Source organism: Folsomia candida, unplaced genomic scaffold, assembly GCF_002217175.1.
Source record: "Folsomia candida strain VU population unplaced genomic scaffold, ASM221717v1 Fcan01_Sc029, whole genome shotgun sequence".
Taxonomy (NCBI): domain Eukaryota; kingdom Metazoa; phylum Arthropoda; class Collembola; order Entomobryomorpha; family Isotomidae; genus Folsomia; species Folsomia candida.
The window spans coordinates 1,948,197-1,970,672 of NW_019091221.1; the positions used below are offsets into that span (position 1 = coordinate 1,948,197).

Genomic DNA, 22,476 nt, shown 5'->3' on the forward strand with positions numbered 1-22,476 from the left:
GAAACTTTATTATATTTGCAAATAAATATGTGAACATACGTACGGATGTATTTTGTGTAATGGTTCTAAACACTGGTACTTATTTTCCTTTAGCACATAAATACTTCGGCATTCGAAATTTAATAAATCCAACTAAATATGTTACATACTAGGTAATCATGTTTCATGTTTGTTGTTTATGAAGAATATCTGAATTCATGTCGGCAATACAATTTTTCTTACAGAACATCTTTGTGTTTCATTATATTGAACTTCTGAAGTACATTGTATTTGAGGTTAGGTTAACAACTAACTCAACCAGTTAGATAAGGCTAATCTAACTAATAGCTAGAATCCATGAATCAGTCTGTAATAAATCGACTCTAAAGAGTACATCCATTTGAGGTGTATAAATGTATATGTCAAACGTATCGATGAACTAATTCTAAAATCTATTATTTGCACAATGTATCTATGCATGCAGTCATGATCGCAGTATTTAGCTAAATACAACTCGAGCGTACATAGGACATCTTAGAAATAGTATGTATGACGACATGTTAGTCCAATTTTGTTACCATGGCAAATGTTAATTTTATGATTATGATTTTTCAATTATGACGCTAATTAACAAACTGGTAGCATCTGATTCACTTTGTCCAAACCGATGCATATCCCTAGTTGAACTAGTTCTTATCATGGATACGTGACACATGCCGGAGTCATACAGTTCATAGTCCTTCTTGTCATAACCTAGGATTTATGTAGTGTACTTTGAAATACCATAGACTAACTCCTGAATTAAGTAGGTAACGTTGACCCATTGGAATTTAGGTTTCTACGTCATAAATGGTATGAAAATCGTTTTTGAAATAAATAAAAAATTCGCTGTCACGTTCGTGACATTCCATACTTAGGAGGAGGGGTCGGGGTATAGAGACTCGCAAATAGTCCGAAATCGCAATAAACTTGAAGCACATGATAAATTAGCTCTACCAGTAAGTTATTAGGATTCGCTGGCAATTAGTTTTCGAAATTTTGACCTTTGACCTCAAAACCAACAAAAAATTTTTATAACTTGAACGCCGTAAACAAAATTTAACACTAGGTAAGAATATTTTAAGTGTTATAATGTATATATCATTTTCACTAAATTTGCTTTACGGCCGCAAAGGTAAACGGCAACCTCCTCTTGAACATATAACTTGAATGCTATTAAAGACGTCTCAAACCTGATTCAGGGTTTCATTGATACGCTCTGAGAATCCTATAAAAGCAGTGACGCATCCAGTTCTGGTTAATGTATTGAAATATAGATTTGTTACATAATAAACTAACCTATTTATTGTATTCTAATATTCTATAATATTATGGTCGGAATTATTTCCCTAATTTCAAATTTATTTATGGGGAACGGCCATAGAGTATGGTGAGACGGGTGGGAGCTTAAAAGGCCGACTTGTGCCATATTTTAAAAAGGCATGTGACACAAAACGCCCGGGGAAGGGGTATTTCAGCAATCTGGATTTTTGTGTGACATGGTTTATGCACTTTCCATTCTGAACCTTCGAGTGTGTCGATAAATGTATGACGCCATCTTACCCAGATGCAAGGCACATGTCGATTTTTTGTTTAGCAACAAGACTAAGGCTGCAAATGCGAATTAACCGACAAAGCAAAATGAAATGTATAGATGGTGAATAAAATCAATCAAGAGTTTGATTTATTTGTTAAAACTCAGCTTCAGAAAGGAAAATTGCAGATTTCATTAAATTAAATTTTTCCCGTGGTGTTTTTAACCTTGTCCTCCACAGTGATCAAGTTGCTCCGTCCCACTATCCCCCCCGCTGCATGTTAAGCCCGACCCCCCTCGGCAGCGGCAGAATGAATCTCTTCCACCACATCCTACCCAGCAGCACGACGGATTTAATCCAAGCTGGCTGCAACCATATCCATTATCTTTGTCACAGTCCCCGTTCCGAAAACACTGAAATTATTAAGGGCGTGCTTACTTAGTGAAAATACCATTCGTAGAATCTTCATAATTTGTATACTTATAATTTAAAAATCCCGCTCTTAAAACTATATATTTTCGCACAAACCCCATGTTTCGATAGGCAGGTACAGGTCCCACCAGTTCTGCAGGCTTTTTGCGCATCTCCATTGCAATCCGGGCAATCCCATCGCGTGTTACACTGCAAATGTAAAGACCTGAATAAAATAAATAAACTTAGCTTAATATGAGGAATATATTTCTAGTCCCATACTTCCCGCGCAGCATTGCAGGAACAGCCAACTCTGGTGGGATTGATGCCAATAAAGATACTTGAATATGGTGTACATGTCTTGTCTGGTTTATCAGTTGGACAGGTCATATTTGCGCAATCGGAAACCGATGTGCACTAAAATTAAAGTAAAATGTGTGAAAATATTTAGCACTGGCCTAGGTTTTTTAAGTAGTCAAATTTATTCTCACATTTATAAAGCAGGGCGTGCAGGTTTCGCCATTACAAGCACTAACTAGACCCGCTCGACAACCCTGGGAACATGCTTCATCGCTTCTGCACTATTGAAATTATTGAGTGAAATAAAATGCATAAATTTAGTACGGTACATATGTAGATAGATATGAATGTATCGGGATATAATTCACCTGACAATTTCTCTCACATCTCTGAAGATCAGGAATGCAATAATCCTCGAAACCTTGGGGACAAGGGCAGTCAGAAGAAGTCCGACACTTGAATACATAAAATATAAATTATAATCCCGCCTGAAAATATTCTCCTGGTAATCAGCTCACCCCGCCACGTCTCTTTAAGCACCGGCACTGCCCGGTCCCACACCCATCAGCAAAGTAACTCCCGCCCAGCTGTTCGCATATATTGTCGAAGTGCTCGATATCAACTTGATTTAAGCCGGGGACAATGCAGCTTAAATTGAAAGGGGGAGAAAATTGGTTATAATTAATCCTGATTGGATAGGGGAATATCGAAACTTTGGGTGAGTACCATTGAATAGGTTGTATATCACCGAGGAAGTCGTTGAGCTCCAATAGAGGCATGCACTTGCAACTGGTCCCATACCTATCAAGGACACATTCCGGTTTTCCTTGTGGGCCACAATTCGTTGAGCTGCAGTTCTTGAGGAGATTGTCACACTGGAAAGAATGCAGGAAACTTGGGATTGATTTAATTTCTTAACGTTGGATATAAAAAATTATGTACCTATGTACCTGAAACTTGGGGCAGATACATTTACCAGTGGCTAGATCGCATGATGGGACAGTTTGATTAGGGCCACAGCGGAGTGGAGACGACCCGCAGCCGAGAAGGTTGCACTGTGAAGATTTTTTGGAAATAGTTTAATTTCAAAAAATGAATATTTTATTTACTTACGTAAGTAGATGTACTGGCACATCGGCATTGGCCATTTACTCGACATGTTTCCGCATAATATTCCTGACCAAGTTCCTGGCAGATTTCGCCAAAGTATCGGATATCTGCTTGACCAACTCCTCTCAGGTTGCATGCTGTGTTTCCAGTGTTGCACTAAAATACATAAGTGGTTATTAGATAATTAACTAAAATAAATCGATTTATAGATAATTATTAATTATAAGTATATTTGTTGGGAATTACGTATGGTGAAGTAGCCAGCGGAATACACATGCAACTGGTTCCATACTTGTTGAGGACACATTCGGCCCGCTCAGAATTCGCGCATACTTTTGAGGTACACGTGTTTCGCCGATTATCGCACTGTTCGTTTGATTAAATTGAAAAAAAGTTAAAAAAGCGGGAAGAGAGTTACTGATAATAATTATACTTGGCTCATGGTACCTCATGTCTCATTTCGTCGTGTTACCCGCATAATTTGAATACAATGCTTACCATTAGGCAACCTTTTAGTTACATTAAATTTTTTCTTACGTTTGATATCCTTTCATGATACCAAACGTGTTTAATTTCTCAAACCCATTAAAATTACCCTTCTAATTCCATTTTCGATCTAAGAGTTACCGTTGGTTGTGAAATAAAAAGTTTAAACGATTGTCGTGGTGGAACAAAACATATTTATAAATTTGCATCCTTTTATAAACGGTCATCGTGGCAGATATCGGCCAAATATCGAAACAAAAATCTGAAAATATTTTTGCATAAATATTTTCCGAAATATGACTAAAGCCTGAAGAATTTTAAAAAATTGGATGATTTAGAAAACATTAATTTATATAAAACTCATTTAAACAAAAACCAAAACCTTTCAAACAACTGGCGAAATTTTTGTTGGTTTTTGAAACTTAGGAGTAAACTAAAGTTTGGAAGTAAATTAGAAATTTCGGTGTAGATACCTGATAATTGAGACAATAGCAACCAGCACTGGAATTGCAGGATGGGACGGGTTGCTCGGGTTCGCATCGGAGGGATGATGATTCACAAGTGGTTGAATTACACTGAAATTTTTTTCATTTTTCAAAATATTTTAAAACTTGTCCAAGGCAAAAAATTTGATAGACTAACGGTGGGATTTGGCTCCAAATTCAAAATCTGAGAGGTGACGGGTGGTGCACCAATCCAGCAAAGTGTAAATCCACTAGCTATCAAGGAAAAGTAGAACCACTGCCTGGTTATAAATATTGAACACACAATTTAAATGTGAAATTAAATACTTATTAGTTGATAATGCGGTTTAAAATAAATAAGTTGTTATAAAAATTAGTGACCATATTGGAAAATTATGGCAAGTTTGTTTATTTTTTAATTTTTTGGAGTATTTTTCAATGCGAGGTGTTAAAAGACTTGGTAATATTTTTTGGAAAGATTACTTATATTTAAATTTCTAAAAATCGGTGAAACGCTTAATTAAAAAATATATTAATGTCTTACATGGTGAGAGGTGAGTAGAGTTTGACTATAAGACTTTCCATATAGCCCAAATATTAACTGGATGCATTAACATGTCGTCCAACGTATTTATCTGGGTGACCTGTGACCTCTCTGAAGTCGTATGATGATTGTATAGCTTTATTTTAATTTAGTAAGGAGAGAAGGATGAGTGGGCAGAGATATTGAACGGATCTGTTATTCTCTTATGTGTCAAGTGTGTACCTGCGGATAGACGAGTGTTGATCTCTGGCTAATTTATCAAGGCTGATTGCGCAAGAGGCAATGTATGGTGAAAATATGCATTACTGTATGTAGCAGGTTGGCACATCTACTGTCAAGTGAAACATGTATGCAAGGAATTTATAATCTTAATTCTTATGATTGATGCATTTGAGGGTAGGGTAAATTATTTGGACAGCCAGTGTGGTCAATGGACAACCAGTGTAGCTAATCCTAAGTAAGTTGATTAACTGTGAACTTTGATTGCATCAGAAACATCATAACGACGACGGTGTACCCTCGTTAGGTAAGGGTTATGATCAAGAAGTACGTATTTAATTATGAATATTTTGTGCAATCACCTCTCTTGTTCGCATTTTAATACCGATATAACGATACTTCCCTCCAATGTGTGGACCAGAAGGTATGGACTTTAGTGATGAGCCGGGTTTAGTGTCCACCCGGTTAAACCCGACCCGCTCGCACCCAATTGGTGGGATTTCTAATTTTAACGAAATATTCGTGTCGGGCTGATTGGGTTTCAAAGTTTTAAAACAAAATAGGCTTGGAAACGAGTTACGGGTTGGGTCAAGATGTGAGTTGAGACAAATTCAAAGGCTAGTGTTAAATTTGGCATAGAGTTTAGTAATACGCCTTTCACATTTTATTCAGGTGCTTACGGCATGAATTACAAGTTGAAAGAAAACCATATTATTTCATTTATTAATCATTTTAATTTGAATAATCTAACAGGTAAAATGATCAAAAGACGTAAAACGTATTTGACTCAAAAATGTAGGATTTGAAATAAATTATTCAAAATTTTGAAATTATTGTAAATTTTGAAGATCTAAGGGTTTTAGCTTGAGAAATGAAGCCAGGTTACGCGGTTGGGTTGATAATTTTTTAAATTGATCAGAGATGGAAACGCATTGTTAGATTAATTTGGGTTGAGCAAGCTGGTTTTCAAAATCCGAACCACGACCCATCATTAATCCAAACGTACCTTTTAATTCTGGCCTACTTACGAAATTTACTATAGTTCGAAACAGCATTTTCGAGGTACATCAAACTTCTTGGCTTTATACAGAGGTGGAAGACGACTTATCATCCACTCCCATATTAAGTTTTATCTTGCCCCACGTCAAGTTAGCGTAAGGCAAGATAAGAGTAAGACATTGTAAACTTAGTAATTTTTCCTTACCCATCTCAGAATGGGTAAGTCTAACTAACCCATCCTCGCCCATACCTCGGAGGCAATGCCCCACACGTTACGCCACCATTGCGTGTAACTGATCATACGATGGTGGTCTAATTTTGCACGAGTCTGAAGTTCAAGTTCTGTACTTTATTCAGGTTTGGTTAAATTACAAGTAGGTAGAGGCGAAGCAAATTTGAACTCTGACCTTGCACGTTTGCAAAAGTGCTAAATATATCGCCAGAAATATTACAGTGTATAATATGTGGTTATGCCATTCATGTGTGAGGAACATGATACTAATTAAATTAATTAACTCTCAAGCAAAAGTTCTTAAAGCAAGTAATAAAGTGATGTTGGTAGATTCAAGCTTATAAGGGGTGAGAGGTTGTCAAGCTGGACACTAGTTACTTATGCACGGGAAGTAAACGCAAGAATCCACATTAGGTGATTTGTGGTTTAATTGGTTGCCATTTTAACAAAATGTTTAAATTTATGTGTTTAGATGCATGATTTTGTGATTTATAATAAAATTTCATAAGATTAAGGAGGAGGGGTCGGGGTATGGAGACTCGCAAATCATTCCGAAAACTCAATGAGCTTGAAGCTCATTATAAGTTAACCTTACCAGGAAATTATTAGGATTCGCTGGCCACTCGTTTTCGAAATTTTGACCTTTGACCTCAAAACCAACAAAATATTTTTTTTACCTTCAACGCCGTTAAGCAAATTTAGTGAAAATAGTGTATATCCTTTTACATTACAAATATCCCTGCATAATTTTAAATTTAGTTTACGGCGTTCAAGTTTTTTTTGTTGGTTTTGAGGTCAAAGTTCAAAATTTCGAAAACGACTGGCAAGCGAATCCTAATAATTTCCTACTATGGCTAGTTTATCGTGAGTGTTCGGTAACTCTAAGCATCATGATATGTAAAATTAGTGTTTATCTTTATCACGAGTATATGTAACCTTATTTACTTAATTGTGCCCATTTTAATCTTTTTTAAAGTTTCTCAACCTGAACTTTTATCTAGATTTAATTTAATATTCTACCATTTCTAAACTTGACTCGCAGTTATGAAACCTCCAGAACCGTCTTTCTCAGTATTCTAATTTTATCATGTAACCATCCTCAAGCCTATTTAAGCAATCGTCACATAATGTAAATCGTCTATTCGTTGTCTGCTGCTGGTCACTTACTTGAGTCACCTTCAATGTATATTTAATGTCAAACCCTAAAATTTGTAAAAGTGACAATACAACAAGTATTCCTGAGTCTCAAACTGCCTCACTTAGTTTCCACACCACACCCATCCACCTCATAGCGTCATATTATTCCACCTACCCAGGGAAGGCAACCTAAACCATACACGGCCTCCACATTGGTCTCGCCGACCGGAATCAGTAAAGATATCACACTTTCTCCTCGTGTTGCACATGAGAAATAAAGTGTAGTTTTTCCCCAGTGACGCCCACTTTTAAAACTTGACCATGGCTCCCTCCGCGTTGGATAAACTTGTCTCGTGATGCCGTCGCCGACGCATTGGAATACATCGATCAGAAGGTAAAGGAGCATGTTTTGACACCAATTGATCCTACGTCCATGCCAGTCCTCCTTCAAGAAATCGCATCATCTCGCGTGAAACTTCACGACATCCATGCCAAAATTCGTGCCGTCGGTCCTACAGACGTGACCTCACATAAAGACGATTTCTTCCTCCTCCTTACCACTGCAGGTTCCATTCACAACGCCCTTCACGGTATTCAAGCAAATCTTCCAATCATACATCCATCGCCTACAGCCATACAGCAAATTCGTCTCCCAAACCTCGACCTCAAGACATTCGACGGCAGTCTCCTCGAGTGGACCTCTTTCCGCGACATCTTCACCGCTTCTGTCCACAACAATACCACCATCAGTAAAGGTCAGAAACTCACTTATCTCAAGTCATTATTGAAGGGCGAAGCTGCAAAACTCATCCAGTCCATGGTACTGAGCGATGCAAACTACGACATTGCATGGCAGCAGTTGCACGAACGCTACCAAAACGATCGAGAGACCTTGTTCGCCATCCTTCGTCGTTTCCATTCTCAGCGACGCCATGATGCTATTCATCATCATCACCAAGTTGGACCAGACATCCCGTGAACTCTTGGAGCAAACCCTGAAAGGAACATCCATCCCATCGTTGGATGAACTATTCGAGTTTATGGAGCAACGCGCCCGTGTTCTCGCCGCTGGTGCCAGTGTTCGACTTCGTCCGAGGTCAGAATAAGTCCCAAGCGAGCTCACGTACATCACGCACAAACGGAACCAAAGTGCACATTTTGTGCAGTTAGTCCTCACCCCGGAAGTGCTCCAAGTTTCACTCCATCCCTGTGGCAGAAAGGGAACAGGAAGTACGTAAGCAAAGCCTTTGTTACAACTGTCTCCATGATGGTCATCTCACCAAATCCTGCAACAATGTTGGACGCTGCAGAAAATGTAATGGCAAGTATCACACTTTACTGCACAAGTCAAATGATTCGCCTATAAACACAAACTCTTCGTCATCACATCATCCTCTGGCCTTATCTCATCACTCGCAAGATAACCAAACCTCTCGTTCCTTACATGGCATGCTCGCTACTGCTATTGAGACCTAGACCGATGCCCATGGACAAACGCAACACTGCCGAGCTCTTCTTGATGGAGGGTCCACGACGTGCATCATCACTACTCGATGCACTCAGCTCCTGGGGCTCAAAAAGACACGAAATGTCGCCGAAGTTGTTGGCCTGTCCGCCGCACCTGTGGCAACAGCGCAATTCGCCACGTCGTTCGTCTTCCAGCCCAGATTCTCTTCAAACAACTCGTACTCGGTAAAGGCATTGGTGTTCCCAAGAATCACCGAAGACTTACCACTACAACAATGTGACACATCCCTCTGGTCACACCTAAACTCAATCACACTTGCAGATCCAGGTTACTACAATCCTTGTTTCTCCAACTACAATAATTTAAAATAAACTAAAATAAGATAGATAAATATAAACAAATTTTCACATATATACAATATTTAATTTATTTATTACCAAGACCAAGACTAAACGGTACCGTTGAGTGATTTTTTTTACTCCCTTTTTATCTTTTTCCGAAACCCAGCAGAACCTAAAAAATTAAAATGCTTAATTTACTTTAAATGTATAGCATATTTAAAACAATTTCTAGATATTTTATTATTTTTAACCCTTTGTGCTATTTGTGATAAGTGAAGGTGGGGGCATGCCAAATGAGTCCGAGTTGTTTACATCGTCATCAGACGAGTCGCTGGAATCCTGATTTTTGCGTTTTCTTCCTCTCCTATCCGCATCGCTATTAACTTCTGCGTCGGAATTATCCAAAACCTTAGGCAATTTTGACAGTGCCTCATGATACGATTCTAAAAATAATAAAGCAGTATATTTAATTTTATCGTAGAAAATTGTTACGCAAAATTATACAGTATTATTCATTTTTTATTATTCATTTTTTATTATTCATTTTTTGCTTACCAAATTGTCGACCATTACCAAGTAATTTTATTTCGTGAAGTGACCAGCACCGCGCAGGAGTCTCGTGCATGCTTACAGCTTTGACTTGACGATTGGAATTTTTATAATTTGGCCACACAGATTTTGTTTTATTGTGGCGTAGCCAAGATGCCGACACTACTTCTACTTCATTTGTTTCCACAAATTTAACTAACACAAAGAAATTGTTAACCGACATATTTATTTTGAGATTTAACGGAGTTGCAATATATTCTGTTCCAGAAGGCAGGAGAAAGATTTTCCTAAGTATTTTGACAATATCGAACAACCTTATTGGGCCAAGGTTGGAAACTCGTTAAATATTTAATTCAGACGAAGGACACGGAACTTTATAAGCATTATCAATAGTTTGAAACTTTTGTGCAAGGAATAATACTTGTGCTCCTTCTCGAAAAAATGTTTTAACAATAACAATACTTTTATCGTCTAGTTCACACGCTGAGTCACCGTACCCAACTACAATTTTAAATTTTTTATGATTAAATTGCCTGAAATACTGAGAGTTATCGGAAGACGACGAGGAAAAATTCCACGCTTTGGAGAGAAGTTGCTGGACTGCACGGCATGGTGTTTTCTCCTCTTGGTCTACCCTCTCTGAGATTCTTCGATGCACTTGTTGGAGGGGGCAATTTGAGGATCTCACCAACCTTTTTATTACTTGTAGCTTATTCTCGAATTTAAATGCACTAAACGAATCAACGGACCCGTGAATTTTACAGTCGTTCGCTAAATGTAACAAACCATGCACATTAAATGACAAATTTTCATCCCCGTAAAGACGACCAAAGTGTTTCACAAAATAATTAAGTAGCTGGTCAGCATAATAGTTTACGGTCTCGTTAAGGGCTTTGTTAGATAGAATTGTCACTGCTACATGTAGGCACAAAAAATGTTGATATAACTCTTTTGAAATGTTGTTTTTTAACACAACTGCACCAGTATATAAGATTGACGGAATTCTGTAGCTTTCCAGTGGTCCAAATCTTTCAGAATCCTAGGCTTTCGTGCAAATTCGGTCGGAATATATTTCTTAATGCTTATAAGTTCGCTAGAAATTCTCTCAATTTGATGGGGGCGTAGACGTGCAGGACACTTTTTTCCTTTAGTAAAAAGATATAGAATTTTACGTACAATTCCCAGACATACTAAGTGCATGTATTCCCCAGGAACATCTCTAACTAAGTCCAAAGTTAGTTTCTCAATTAATGTAGTCTCGTTATGATGTGCTGGATCTTCTTTTTCTCTGAAGGATTTATTTGTTCTTAAAGAATAATGTCCATATGTACATCTTCCGCAAGAATTGTATCCACTGTGACATTTTACGCCAAGGACGAAGGCACGAGCAGGAGCGTCACAAATTAATGCACTAATTTTAAGTAAATAAGTAACTCCGTTTACCACTATTCCATTAATATTATCGAGCACTGTTTCAATTAAAAAAGATAAAAAACTGTTGACAGAATCTGGTTTTCCTTGCCCCGAATAAATACCATACGAACACTTTGTCCCCAATTGCACCGAGGATTGGCCAAAATTGATGCGATGAACTTTTGTAGAGAGGAATACCGTCTATATTTATTTGTACAGGCACGATATTGTCATTAATTAATTCATTGCCAGTAGCAATAATCTCTTGAACGGACTGAAGCCAATCAAATGGGCAGTATTGACCAGGTTTGACACTAAATATTTTCGTTGTCCTTGGTGTTTCCAATAAGGACCTTCTGTCTGCAGGCAATTTGCTGAAACATTTGTGCTGTTGAAGTAATTTTAATAAATCACTTGTCGCCGCGTTCGTAATATTGTGTTTTATATTCCAACGTATAAGAGATGTTCTAATGTCCTCGTCTATTTCAGCGTCACTATCACTTTCTGAAGGTGAACAGCTATCACAAGTTTCCGATTCTGATAAAAATTCTTCATCAGATGAGAAAGTATTTACTGATGGTGTAGCAATTAGATGGTTGGTTGTTGCAACTTGGTGGTCAATAAATGACGAATTTGAACACACAGCATTAAAATCAGTTAATGCAATATTTATTTCCCTGTTTAATTGTCGTCTACTAGAGCTTTTCATTTTAAATCTAAATTAAAAATACGTTTGCTCGTCATGCGAGAATAACAGTAAATAAATTCAGAATTTCCCGCTGACACTGACTGAAATTTACTCCAGAAGAATTCGTGTAAAGGTAAATATTTGACCCTTAAAATACACGGGGATCAAACACATAATTAACACGAGTTTAATTCGCTTTGTGTAGTTTAGGAAATTCATACTCGGATTAAATACGAGTTTTTAACCACGAAGACACCAATTTTACTCTGCCACGAATTTGACACCAAATACCACCAATTCATCTCGTATATATCTCGGGGTGTGCTACTAGGGTAGTTATTTATGATGTGATAATTAAACCTCTGTAACGGCCAGACGCATAATAATAATGACATATTGGCATTATTAATCAATTGATGCATGTGTAAAATAGGTTTCAAAATTTGTAAACCAAAATATGGCATTTTTTGCGCGTCTGGATTTTGGAGCGAGTTTTCGAATTCATAATTTAATGCATATAATGCCTCTAGTGAACACTAAAAAATCTTAACAGTTAAATGGCTGGGAAAGTTCAGAGGTGGGGGATAATATAGAAATCAGAATTAAGTCTCGTGTTCCCCTTAGTATTTAATTACCGCCTTGCAGGAAGATGATCTTTTTTTTGTGCGTGAAAGAATGAAAAGAAAAGTATAGGGGAGTTGTTGTTAGATTTTGGCGAGTGTATATGTGTGTCAAAAACCTTCTGAGTAATTGTTAATATTTGAGTTAAATAGTTGGAAATCAAGTGAGATAGTTTAGGATAATAATGAAAAACTACTGCGTTCTACAGTAGTCTGCTTATTTGGATTAACGAGGATAAGTTATTGGTCATCCCTGGCATCACACGAGCGGTCATTATTTTCACTTTCTACACCGCGACGGCCTCATAATTAACGCTTCACACAGTACTCTCATCGAGACGAGACAGTTTCGTCTCGATCTCGCTCGAGACGAAATGAGACGAACAAAATCTCTCCTCGATATTTTGAGACGAGATGCCAGTTTGTCTCGTCTCGACGAGTTCGAGACAACACTCGTCTCGACCGAGATGTCTCGATCGAGACGAAATAAAAAAACGTAAATATGTTACGCTCAGCCGGGGTTAATGAGATCAACAATGTTGTATAATATACTCTTCACACGTTTTGCGTGAATATATTGGGACCGACCTTATAAGGTTATAGTTACCGGAAGAAAAAGTTTCTACACTACCTGGTGGAAATTAACCGATTTTCCAGGTACATAACGTTAACAAGTAATCTATTTTTTAGAATCAATAAAATATATAATACTTCAATGATGAGGTTTCAGATATCAGTGAAAAATAGTCAGGGAATATTTTAATCAATTAATTAAATTTTAAAATTTAATTAAAATTTTAATTTTAATCTTAAATTTTTAATTTTAATTTTAAAAATTTTAAACGATGAAAAAATCCCTAAAAATGAATCCACACCGTATAAAATAAAGTGCACACTATAATAGAATTTGATGTTAATGAAACATACTACAATTACAAATAGTTATACAGGTGAATACGGAAAGATGAGTCGCAACAGGTACGACATTAAATCTGCCATTAAATCTGTGCTCTTTTCCCTCAATCTAGCACTACGAGTGCTACTACCACTATGTGCATAGAGAACTACTTTCCAAAAAGAAGATGAAGCAACTTCCTACTATATTCTTACTTATATCCTCTCAAGAATGAGTGCAGGCAGACCACCAACTCTCAACGCCTCTTCCCAATCCTTCTTTTCTCTCAACTTGAATATAACGGGTAAATGGGCAAAAGTTTTTGCACGATTTTCTCTTCATTTCTAAAAGCACAATTCGTCGTTGAAGATGCAAAAGGCAACATCTACAAACCATGCAAGTATCAAAAGGCAACATCTCCAAACCACGCAAGTCTCAAAAGGCAACATCTCCAAACCATGCAAGTATCAAAAGGCAACATGTCCAAAATCATGATTTTTCAGGAGAGCAAAAATAGTGAAACAAGCCTGTTGACGCATTATTGCTGCAAAATTTGCCTGGAAATAAATTAGTTTCATGCATATATGTAAAATATGAAGTATAATGTACAGGCACATGGTTGTGCTAATTATCACGCTTTATTTTCCCTTTAGCAAAAATTGAAAAAAAATTCTATAACATAAGTCTCGTTTACAATTAATATATACCACCAAACTTTATTTATAGATATTTACTTGTGTGGTATGCTATCGTAATACATGTGGTGCTCTATTGGGATAACAGATTTAAGCTCCTGTAGATCTTTAAATTTTCTTGCAGTGATTTGCAGTCGCTCGGTATATAGTGGATAATTCGTTGCATCCGAGCTTCTTATCGGTTTTGCAGGCAACTCGTTCCATTCATGATCACCATGTTTCAACTTGTAAAATATTTTCCCACTTGGATCATATTCGAGAGCACGAAGGTCAGTTACACACGGGTCTCCTGCTTTACTTCCAGAACGAATAGATGGATAAGCCTGATTTTTACGTACCGAAAAATCTTTAAAAAAATTGTGCGATAAGTAAATTGTTTCATAAGGTTGCTTGTTTCTGGCGTTTTGACACATTTTAATGTAGTCGGATGGAACATGAATAGTTTTGTTCTTTAATTCCGATTCAATAGCGCTATGTACTGAATCACATTCCATCTGAGTGTGTCCTTTTTCTAGAAATTTCTGGAATACTGTTATCTTCTTGCTAACTGAAACCTGAAGTAGAGCATTAGCCATCATCGCATTTCGGTTTTGGTTTGTACAGCCGTCACTATAAATGATAATTGGGAGGTTATCCTGAAATTTTCGGCTGATAAAATCCACCACGCAAGTCGCAAATGTCGAGGCCACTAATTCTCCTTCTGTTTCATCCCACCAATAGCAGGTAGCCTCTCGCGTATTCAAATTGTACAAAGTGAAATTGTGAACCACTAGCTTCGTTTTGTAGTACAATGCGCTAGCTTTTAATATGGGGGACAACTTGACGGATTCAACATCCATTGTAATGACATGACATTGGTTGCCAGCAGCCGAGCATTTGTCTTTAATTTTCTCATCTCGTGCATTATTTTTCTTATCGATATGGAGTTTGTATTCTTCGTCACTTATTTGTCCAAAAGGGTGGCTGGTGCACAGGCCACATTGGTCTTTTTTAGGTGAAAAAATGCTTAAATTCATTTTGTCAAGCATCCGATTTAACTGGAAATGTCAAGCACGGTTTTTGCTGGCTGCAGTATTCCTGATACAAAGCGTATAACTCTGATTTTGAATTAATTTGCGGCTGTAAATAAAGTTTTGACGAACTTGCACGACAATAATTGGATGGTAATATCGGAAAGTCTGATAGAAATTTCCGTGTTGATTGTCCAGCTTCTGAGTAACTTCGATCAGGTTGTTGGCGAGGGATTTTTGATTTGGAATTCCAAACGAACTTGTTAACAACCAATTGTACATTTGTCAATCCTACTGAAATTATCGTCATGTCAACCTACATATTATTATTAAATTTTAATAAGATATTGTGCATACAAGTAGTGAGTTTACAACTGAGTAGAAAGCTTAAACAGTGATCTGCCCCCTACCGCTCGCTACCCGGACCCGGGTATTAGACTTCAGAAGGGTGCAGAAAGGTGCAGAATTATGACTTTGTGTGTGTGTGTGTGTGTGTGTATAATAATATGACGACAAAATAATAATACTTTGATGATGATGATGGTAATATACAATTACATGCGCATTAAATCCAGGCGTACAATATAAAAAGTCGTAGATAAAAAAACATTGAAGTAAATCACGGATGATTAAAAAAGCGATGATAATCTAGAAGTAATATATTTCATTTAGTCATGATTAAATACATATTTTTAAAAAAAAACTTACATGATTTCTTGAATATTTTTTTACTCACTCAAAAAAACGTCATCCAACAAAAAAATAATAATAACAATAATAATAATAATTAATGGCCCGAGCCACGGGCAGTTCGACACGTAGTAATTAATAGCATCGTGGGGGGGACAGGTTGGGTGTCCCCTTTGGGAGGGGTTAGTTGTATGAGTAGAGGCATATGAAAAATAGCTAAAACAAAGTCGATCATCATCATTACTAATATACGGATGGATTGTTTAGTACAGAGATTCTCTTGAATATTTAACTAGTATGAAAATCCCAACGATAAAATCCCTTGTATCTTAAAGACTAGAATTTGAGTGGAGCTGGAGGCTACCAACATTGAGACGTAAATCTTGTGAACGTAAACAGAACTTAGTGAAATTTAATACTAATTGTCAAAGAGTCTTATGATGACTAGTCATCATACTGGTGAAATAATCATAACGTTATCGGGGCTGAGGTACTTTGAGGCATTTTCTCATCTCATTCTGACTTTGCATCTCCATTAAATTACATCTTTCCCGTCCCATACTCTTGCTTGTATTATTAGCGTTTTTTCTTTAAAAATGAGACTCGTAGTATGGATAGGGGTTTTTATGGCAATATACACAGGAGTGTTATCCTGTACCGAATTCACGCATCAAAAATGGCTGCTACTTTATTGAAAAAAATAACCGTTTCCTGTGCAAAGAAATAACCGACTCGTCCACCACGCGTGTTAGCAGAGTATTTACTCGAACAAGCCAATGTCTGGCCTCATATAAGTCCTTTATGATTTTATGGTTTTGAAAAAAGAGGACTGATATGTAGTTGTTGTTATAGATAATGGTGTGACGCTGACAAAATCAGAAAACCTGGGAAAAAGTGTTACAAAGGAAACTTGGGCTGGTAGGTTCATTATTTCTATTTCAACGACTTGGTTTTGGAGCGAATATTTTTTAAATAAATATTTAGATCAAGGAAGCGTCTCTCAAAGACCACCAGTACAACCAACGCTCTTCTCATCCGCACCACCCCTATTCTTATCCATACCCCCACGGCTACCACCATCAGTCCAACCAAAATTCTCTGCAGATTTTCCCACAGCTTTTCGTCCTCCTGTAATTTATAGCAGTACCTCTCAGCAATCAACTGGAGTCGTGTCACCGCCACTCATACATGACCAGGAAGATGGTGAGATTCACAACGAGAGCATTTTAAGTAAATCAATACTTGCTTTATTTTCGTGTGAAAATAGGTTCGTTGATTTTCTCACCGTCAGCCACACCACCAGCACCCCAGATTCCCCCCACTTTTAATTCACTATCACCACCACCATCACCAGTACCAGAGACTGAAAACTTTCCCACACTACCGGATTCTGCTACCATTCCCAGTACTTTTACGATTGTGACTGCTCCCCATTTTGTTGGGATGACAACTGTATCTGAAACACTCCCGGCACGGGTTGAGAGAGAAGTTGTCCCGGAAACGGCTGCGTCGACTTCCTCATTCCCCCCACCACCGCGCTCATTACGCACAACGCTCCCACCCCTGGCTAAAGTTACATTCAATTTTGAAGTAGAACGGGTGATTGCAAACATCCCTACTCCATCAGCAAGCTTCCGGGGTAAGAGTTATTTATGATTAATAAAATCAGGCCAGCAATGAATAGATGGGTATGAATGTTTACGTATTTTTTTTATCGGGGTTGAGGTTTATAGGGGTTGAGTCAATGCGATGGAAACAGACGTACTTGGACTGCCTTGACTTTGTTAATATGCAGCTCAATATGAGAGAACGACGTCACCAGGTTGGATTGACTCATGCAGAACAAAACAAACGGATGAATCGTTGTATGCATGAGATAATTCCACACACGGGACATGAAAAAGATGCAAAAGCTTGTTACTTAAATTATTATGCGTATGCATGTAAATAGTTATGACAATTTTGTTACTCTTACAACGTTATGGTTAATAAGTAGCCACACACACACACACACATATATACACAATGAACATTTTTTTACTTTATTTACAAAATCTTCATCATCAAATTGACATATTATTATTATTAATCATGAAATTGGCATGGTATTATTATTAATCATCTAATTGATATAGAATTATTGTTATTATTTATTATTTATTGTATTAATACAAATTTTTTTTGAGTTAAATACCTAATTATTTTGACTGTCCATTCTTGTAAACAATTGACCGTTGACCATGGCAATTACAGGATCAGTCCCCTCATTAAATTCAATAATTCTAAGACTGTCGTAGTGAGATGCAGTGATCGCGTCTCTTTTTGCTTTCAGTTCTTTCAACTCCCTAATATATCTACCCCTACGCTCTAGTGTCTCTTCCAACCTTTTCGGTCCATCAGAATTGCTGATGATTACTTCACAAAGTTGCAAATTTGCAACTTTATTTAAAATAGCCTTAGTGACCGGGTGTAAGGTCCGGTCGAAATCCTGTAATATTTTTGATCTTGCGATCTCGTGCATATGTCGCACGAGAATCTGTATGAAGTTGTGAAGTTTATGGTCTGGTATTTTTATCAACTGTGCGTCTTTGGTGTTATAAACTATGATGCCCCTACACTCGAATGATGATATATTTGGGGGGTTATAAACCCCTATGCGTAGATAATCGAGGGTTTCCACCTCCCTACTACGGTGCATGATATTGTGTTGGTTAATTAGTTGGCTTTTTGTAACATATGCAGGTGGTCCGTAATTAAAGTCGGACAAATTACTGTCGTTATCTACCAAATTTAGACAAGAATACGGAAAATATGCCTTAAACAGGGGTACTTCGACTACTCTGTTTTGAGGCAGACAAATTTCAGTTGAATCTAGGCGTGATAGTATAACCTCGTATTTTGAAATGTCACACGATATTAAATTGTTTTTATTATTTACTTTTCTAGATTTTTCGGTATCAATTCTATCTGTTACCAATTGTATTTGCCTTTCATCGATGGCCGTAATAATATGGTCCATCCCATCATTTAAATCATCGACATCTAGGGTGGGGAATGTATGCAAAATTGCGGCAATGTCCTCTGGACACTTAACACAGGTAGCCGGTGAAACTAGGGATGGTTGTGAGTCAATAGTCGAATTGATCTCTATTTCTAATATTTCGTCATCTCGAGTTGAGAATGAGGTGTACTTATACACGGTGTTGGAGGGTCCTACGACCTCTCCATTACATGGGGTAGTTAAATTAGTTAATGAACGAGAGGGTCCTGCCACCTCTCCATCAGGCTGAGGAGCAATTATTTGTGGGCGTAACCACCCACGTTTTAGTTTGATTGCTCCGTTAGGAATATCTTCATCGTCCGAATACCGGACAAAATTGTCAGCTTTCTCCTGACTTTCATCACTACCATAGTCATCAATAGGGGGCCTAAATCTTTCCCGACATTGTAATATGCGATATTCCTCAGCATCAAAATGACGTGAGGAGGCAGTCGACTCATCACTTTCCCCGTCCGACTCATTATCAGACGAGTCCAGTGTTATGCACTCTGGCTCTTTTAACAATTGAGCATCAGATTTTGTTTTTGTTTTACAAGAAACTTGACCCTTTTTTATGACTACCTCTTCCTCACCCGCTTCACTTTCCTTGTTTCCCTCCTCCACCTCCCCCTCCTCCTCCCCCTCCTCCTCCACTTCCTCCCCCTCCCCCTCCTCCTCCCCCTCCTCCTCCCCTCCTCCTCCTCCTCCTCCCCCTCCTACTCCTCCTCCACCTCCTCCTCCTCCCACTCATCCTCCTCATCCTCCTCACCATCGTCGTCCTCGTCACCCCCCTCGTCCTCCTCGTCGTCTATAACCTCGTCCACTACCTCATCCTTATCCTCCTCAACTTCTACCTTTATCTCATCCTCTTCCTCTGAGGAATCTGCCCAATTACTCACTATCCGATTTCGGTGTGGAGCTGCATTCATTTTTATAGGCTGCCTAACTTTGACCATTTTAGAGCCAATTGCTTTAGTCGCGAGATCCCACTCACGAATTTTAACTACTTTATCAATGGAGGATTTTGCAGACTTACGGTGACGGAGTCTGGCCTGGTCCACGTGTTGATAAAGATCCATGATTTGACCAGCAAGGTCCACCACACGGCGTGTTGGGTGTTCCGTGTACCGCATACCAGCAGTCACGACAGCGGTGATGGGCAAACGTTTTCGGATCCACATTTCAGCTTTTCATTTGGGGGCAGGTTGAGGTACTCCGCCTTCTCCGTAGGGTCGGCTAACGGAGGGGTCCAACGATGAACAGTTGATTCCTGGTAGAATTATTCATCCAGGTATTCAAATGAATCCAAATCCAAGAGTTTGCACTGTAATAATAATAATAGTAATAATATAAAAAGTGAAAGCATTTTTATATCTCTCAATGTGTTAGTCAGATTTCACAACGTTACTTTAATTTGATTTTAAAAATTTTACCTCGTTGCTCATGATCCATGTTTTTACATCCTTCTCGTTGTAAGGTTCGGTCGACCCCACATTTCGAACTTGACGTTCCACCTTCTCGAAGCCTACCGGTGGGTTGACCGTTAGTTGGGCGATAGGGTCAACAAACGGGTTCACTCGTTGTTTCTTCTTCATCACCCTGGGAGTTGTAGAACGGGCACTAGTCGCTTTCTTTCGGGTTTCTTGGTCAGAGTTGACCGGTGTTGGTGGGACCGTTCGCTTGTTGCGACGTGTAGGACGATCCTCGACCGCCTCGGTGTCAAAGAACTTCGCGACAGATGTTGGGACAGTCTTGGCGACAGTTCGGTTGGAGTTTTTCTTGGGTGGCATGTTGTTGTTGGTTGATAACACAAGTGTGTGTATCGTGGATGAAGTTTGTTGTTTGTGAGAGTGGTTGGTGAGAGTTGAGAAGTGAAAGTGTGATCAGTTGAACACGAAAAAGCAGATTGAAAGTGTTTGGTGACGGTCGAGGTTGTTATAAGTGTTTAGTGTGGAGGGGGGGGGACACGGAACGCTGGGAAATGATGAACTAGGGGAGAATAGGAAGCGTGACGCTATGAACTTTGTCTGTATGCATATTTGTTTTCACAGCAACGCAACTTTAGTCAAACATGACCACCACCACCAGCAACAACTCTTGCGCTAGTTATTATTATTCAGTTCTGTACTAAACTTGCTAGCCATGGCATCGGACGCGATTGTTCTCCCAACTTTTCAACTTCAAATCTTCAAGAATTCTCAAACAGCTAAATATAGTATATACTATAAGAAAGAGTGTTTTTACATCGAGCTCTTTGCTAATGAGAACGCAGTACTATTCCCAGGGAAAGTATCGCAAACACGCGCGAGTTACGAGGTGGACGTTGGAATAACAATTGGTATTCCACCACCATACTTTGGAGAACTAGAGCCTTGTCCCAATTGGCACAAATTTTTCGAAATTAAGTTAGTACAGGAGGATAGTTGGATACAGCTACCCAAAGGAGCATACAAAGTGAAATTGGTCAATACTTCTCCAAACAAATTAGCTAGAATTAAGAAAGGTGACCCGGTAGGTAGAATCAAGCTTTATATTCCAACCCAATTTGATGTGGTTGAGCTTCGTCGTCCATACGGCGAACCTGTACTAGATTTGGAGAAACGAAAGAATTCAGGGCCTACTCTTACAGACTTTCCGAAATTTTGGATTCCTAGGAGTCAAATTAAACGATTAAATAAATAAATAAAACCATGAACAAAAATTTCGAAGCATTGCTGGATGTAATGCTATGTCATCAATGTGTGAGTGACCAGGGAATGTTCCCCCAAAAAAATTGTGTCATGGGCTGTCTACCCTATCCTCTTAGACCGAGTGATGTTTACTTTAATAAACACATATGGTTACTTAGGTATAAATTAATTATTAGTTGTAAAAGGACAAGTGAGTGCGAGTGTAAAATATGTCTCTGGAAGGTACGTTTAAGAATTATTACTTATTCTCAATATTATTCTTGTACGAACAGAATTTTTCCTCTTTTTTATAGAGAAAGAATCCAACCATCCAGTTTGAGAGTAAAGATTTTATATTTGCTGAATTTAAATATATGTCATTCCATCATCGCATTTGTTGTCGAGGCTGTTGTAAACCCCAAATTCCTGCCCCACCAAAGGACGATGATGGTAAATTTATTTGGTGTGATTGGCGGATGAGATGTTCGTGTCCAGAGTGTATGGAAATCATTCTTGAACCGGATAGTTTCTTCGCGAATTGGTTGTCCGAAATTGGAGACGTTTCTTTCTCGATTGAGGATGCATGCACAAAGGTACTATGATAGTAATTGATTGGTAAATTATTATGTGTGATATGAGGGTATGCATTAAAAGAGAATATGTTTGTAATTATCTAGAGTCTGTTCTTCACAACGCCACCTCCACCACCACCACGACCTATGCTCTTCTCATCCATACCACCCATATTGTTATCCACACCCCACCACCACCTCCACCACAATAAACTATAAGGAACGAGTCTCAACTTATTGCAAAATTTGGGTGAAAGTGTGTATATATTTGTTTGCATGAGTGTGTTTGGTCTTGTATTTAGTATTGGTGTTTGACTACATAAATAAACGATAAGAATTTATTCAAACAAATTAAAATACATATACATAAA

The 22,476-nt window shown here is 38.2% G+C and overlaps 2 protein-coding genes across 2 annotated transcripts; one reads left to right on the plus strand and one right to left on the minus strand.

Annotated features, from left to right (window-relative positions):
* Positions 1-1,669: 1,669 nt before the first annotated feature.
* LOC110860120 (multiple epidermal growth factor-like domains protein 10) lies at positions 1,670-5,020 on the minus strand. The gene is made up of 13 exons (XM_022109182.2): positions 4,869-5,020; positions 4,503-4,605; positions 4,334-4,435; positions 3,621-3,740; positions 3,378-3,530; positions 3,215-3,319; positions 2,991-3,139; positions 2,783-2,912; positions 2,633-2,719; positions 2,456-2,545; positions 2,247-2,381; positions 2,082-2,174; positions 1,670-1,966 (listed from the first exon to the last, which is right to left on the minus strand). Exons 1-13 carry the CDS (start codon positions 4,907-4,909, stop codon positions 1,775-1,777), a joined length of 1,500 nt encoding a protein of 499 aa, XP_021964874.1. The 5' UTR covers positions 4,910-5,020; the 3' UTR covers positions 1,670-1,774.
* Positions 5,021-13,660: 8,640 nt separating this feature from the next.
* LOC118438978 (leucine-rich repeat extensin-like protein 3) lies at positions 13,661-17,833 on the plus strand. The gene is made up of 4 exons (XM_035859961.1): positions 13,661-13,733; positions 16,809-17,027; positions 17,092-17,463; positions 17,550-17,833. Exons 1-4 carry the CDS (start codon positions 13,661-13,663, stop codon positions 17,555-17,557), a joined length of 672 nt encoding a protein of 223 aa, XP_035715854.1. The 3' UTR covers positions 17,558-17,833.
* The last annotated feature ends 4,643 nt before the right edge of the window (positions 17,834-22,476 follow it).

Excerpts from the sequence above, each read along its gene's own strand:
- LOC110860120 (XM_022109182.2), bottom strand. The coding sequence starts at position 4,909 with ATGGAAAGTCTTATAGTCAAACTCTACTCACCTCTCACCAT. Across the intron at positions 4,436-4,502 it reads ATTTGGAGCCAAATCCCACC|TGTAATTCAACCACTTGTGA; the intron begins GTTAGTCTATCA and ends AAAAAATTTCAG. Across the intron at positions 3,140-3,214 it reads GTATCTGCCCCAAGTTTCAG|TGTGACAATCTCCTCAAGAA; the intron begins GTACATAGGTAC and ends CATTCTTTCCAG.
- LOC118438978 (XM_035859961.1), top strand. The coding sequence starts at position 13,661 with ATGAGTGCAGGCAGACCACCAACTCTCAACGCCTCTTCCCAATCCTTC. Across the intron at positions 13,734-16,808 it reads TCTCAACTTGAATATAACGG|ATCAAGGAAGCGTCTCTCAA; the intron begins GTAAATGGGCAA and ends ATAAATATTTAG. Across the intron at positions 17,028-17,091 it reads CATACATGACCAGGAAGATG|GTTCGTTGATTTTCTCACCG; the intron begins GTGAGATTCACA and ends GTGTGAAAATAG.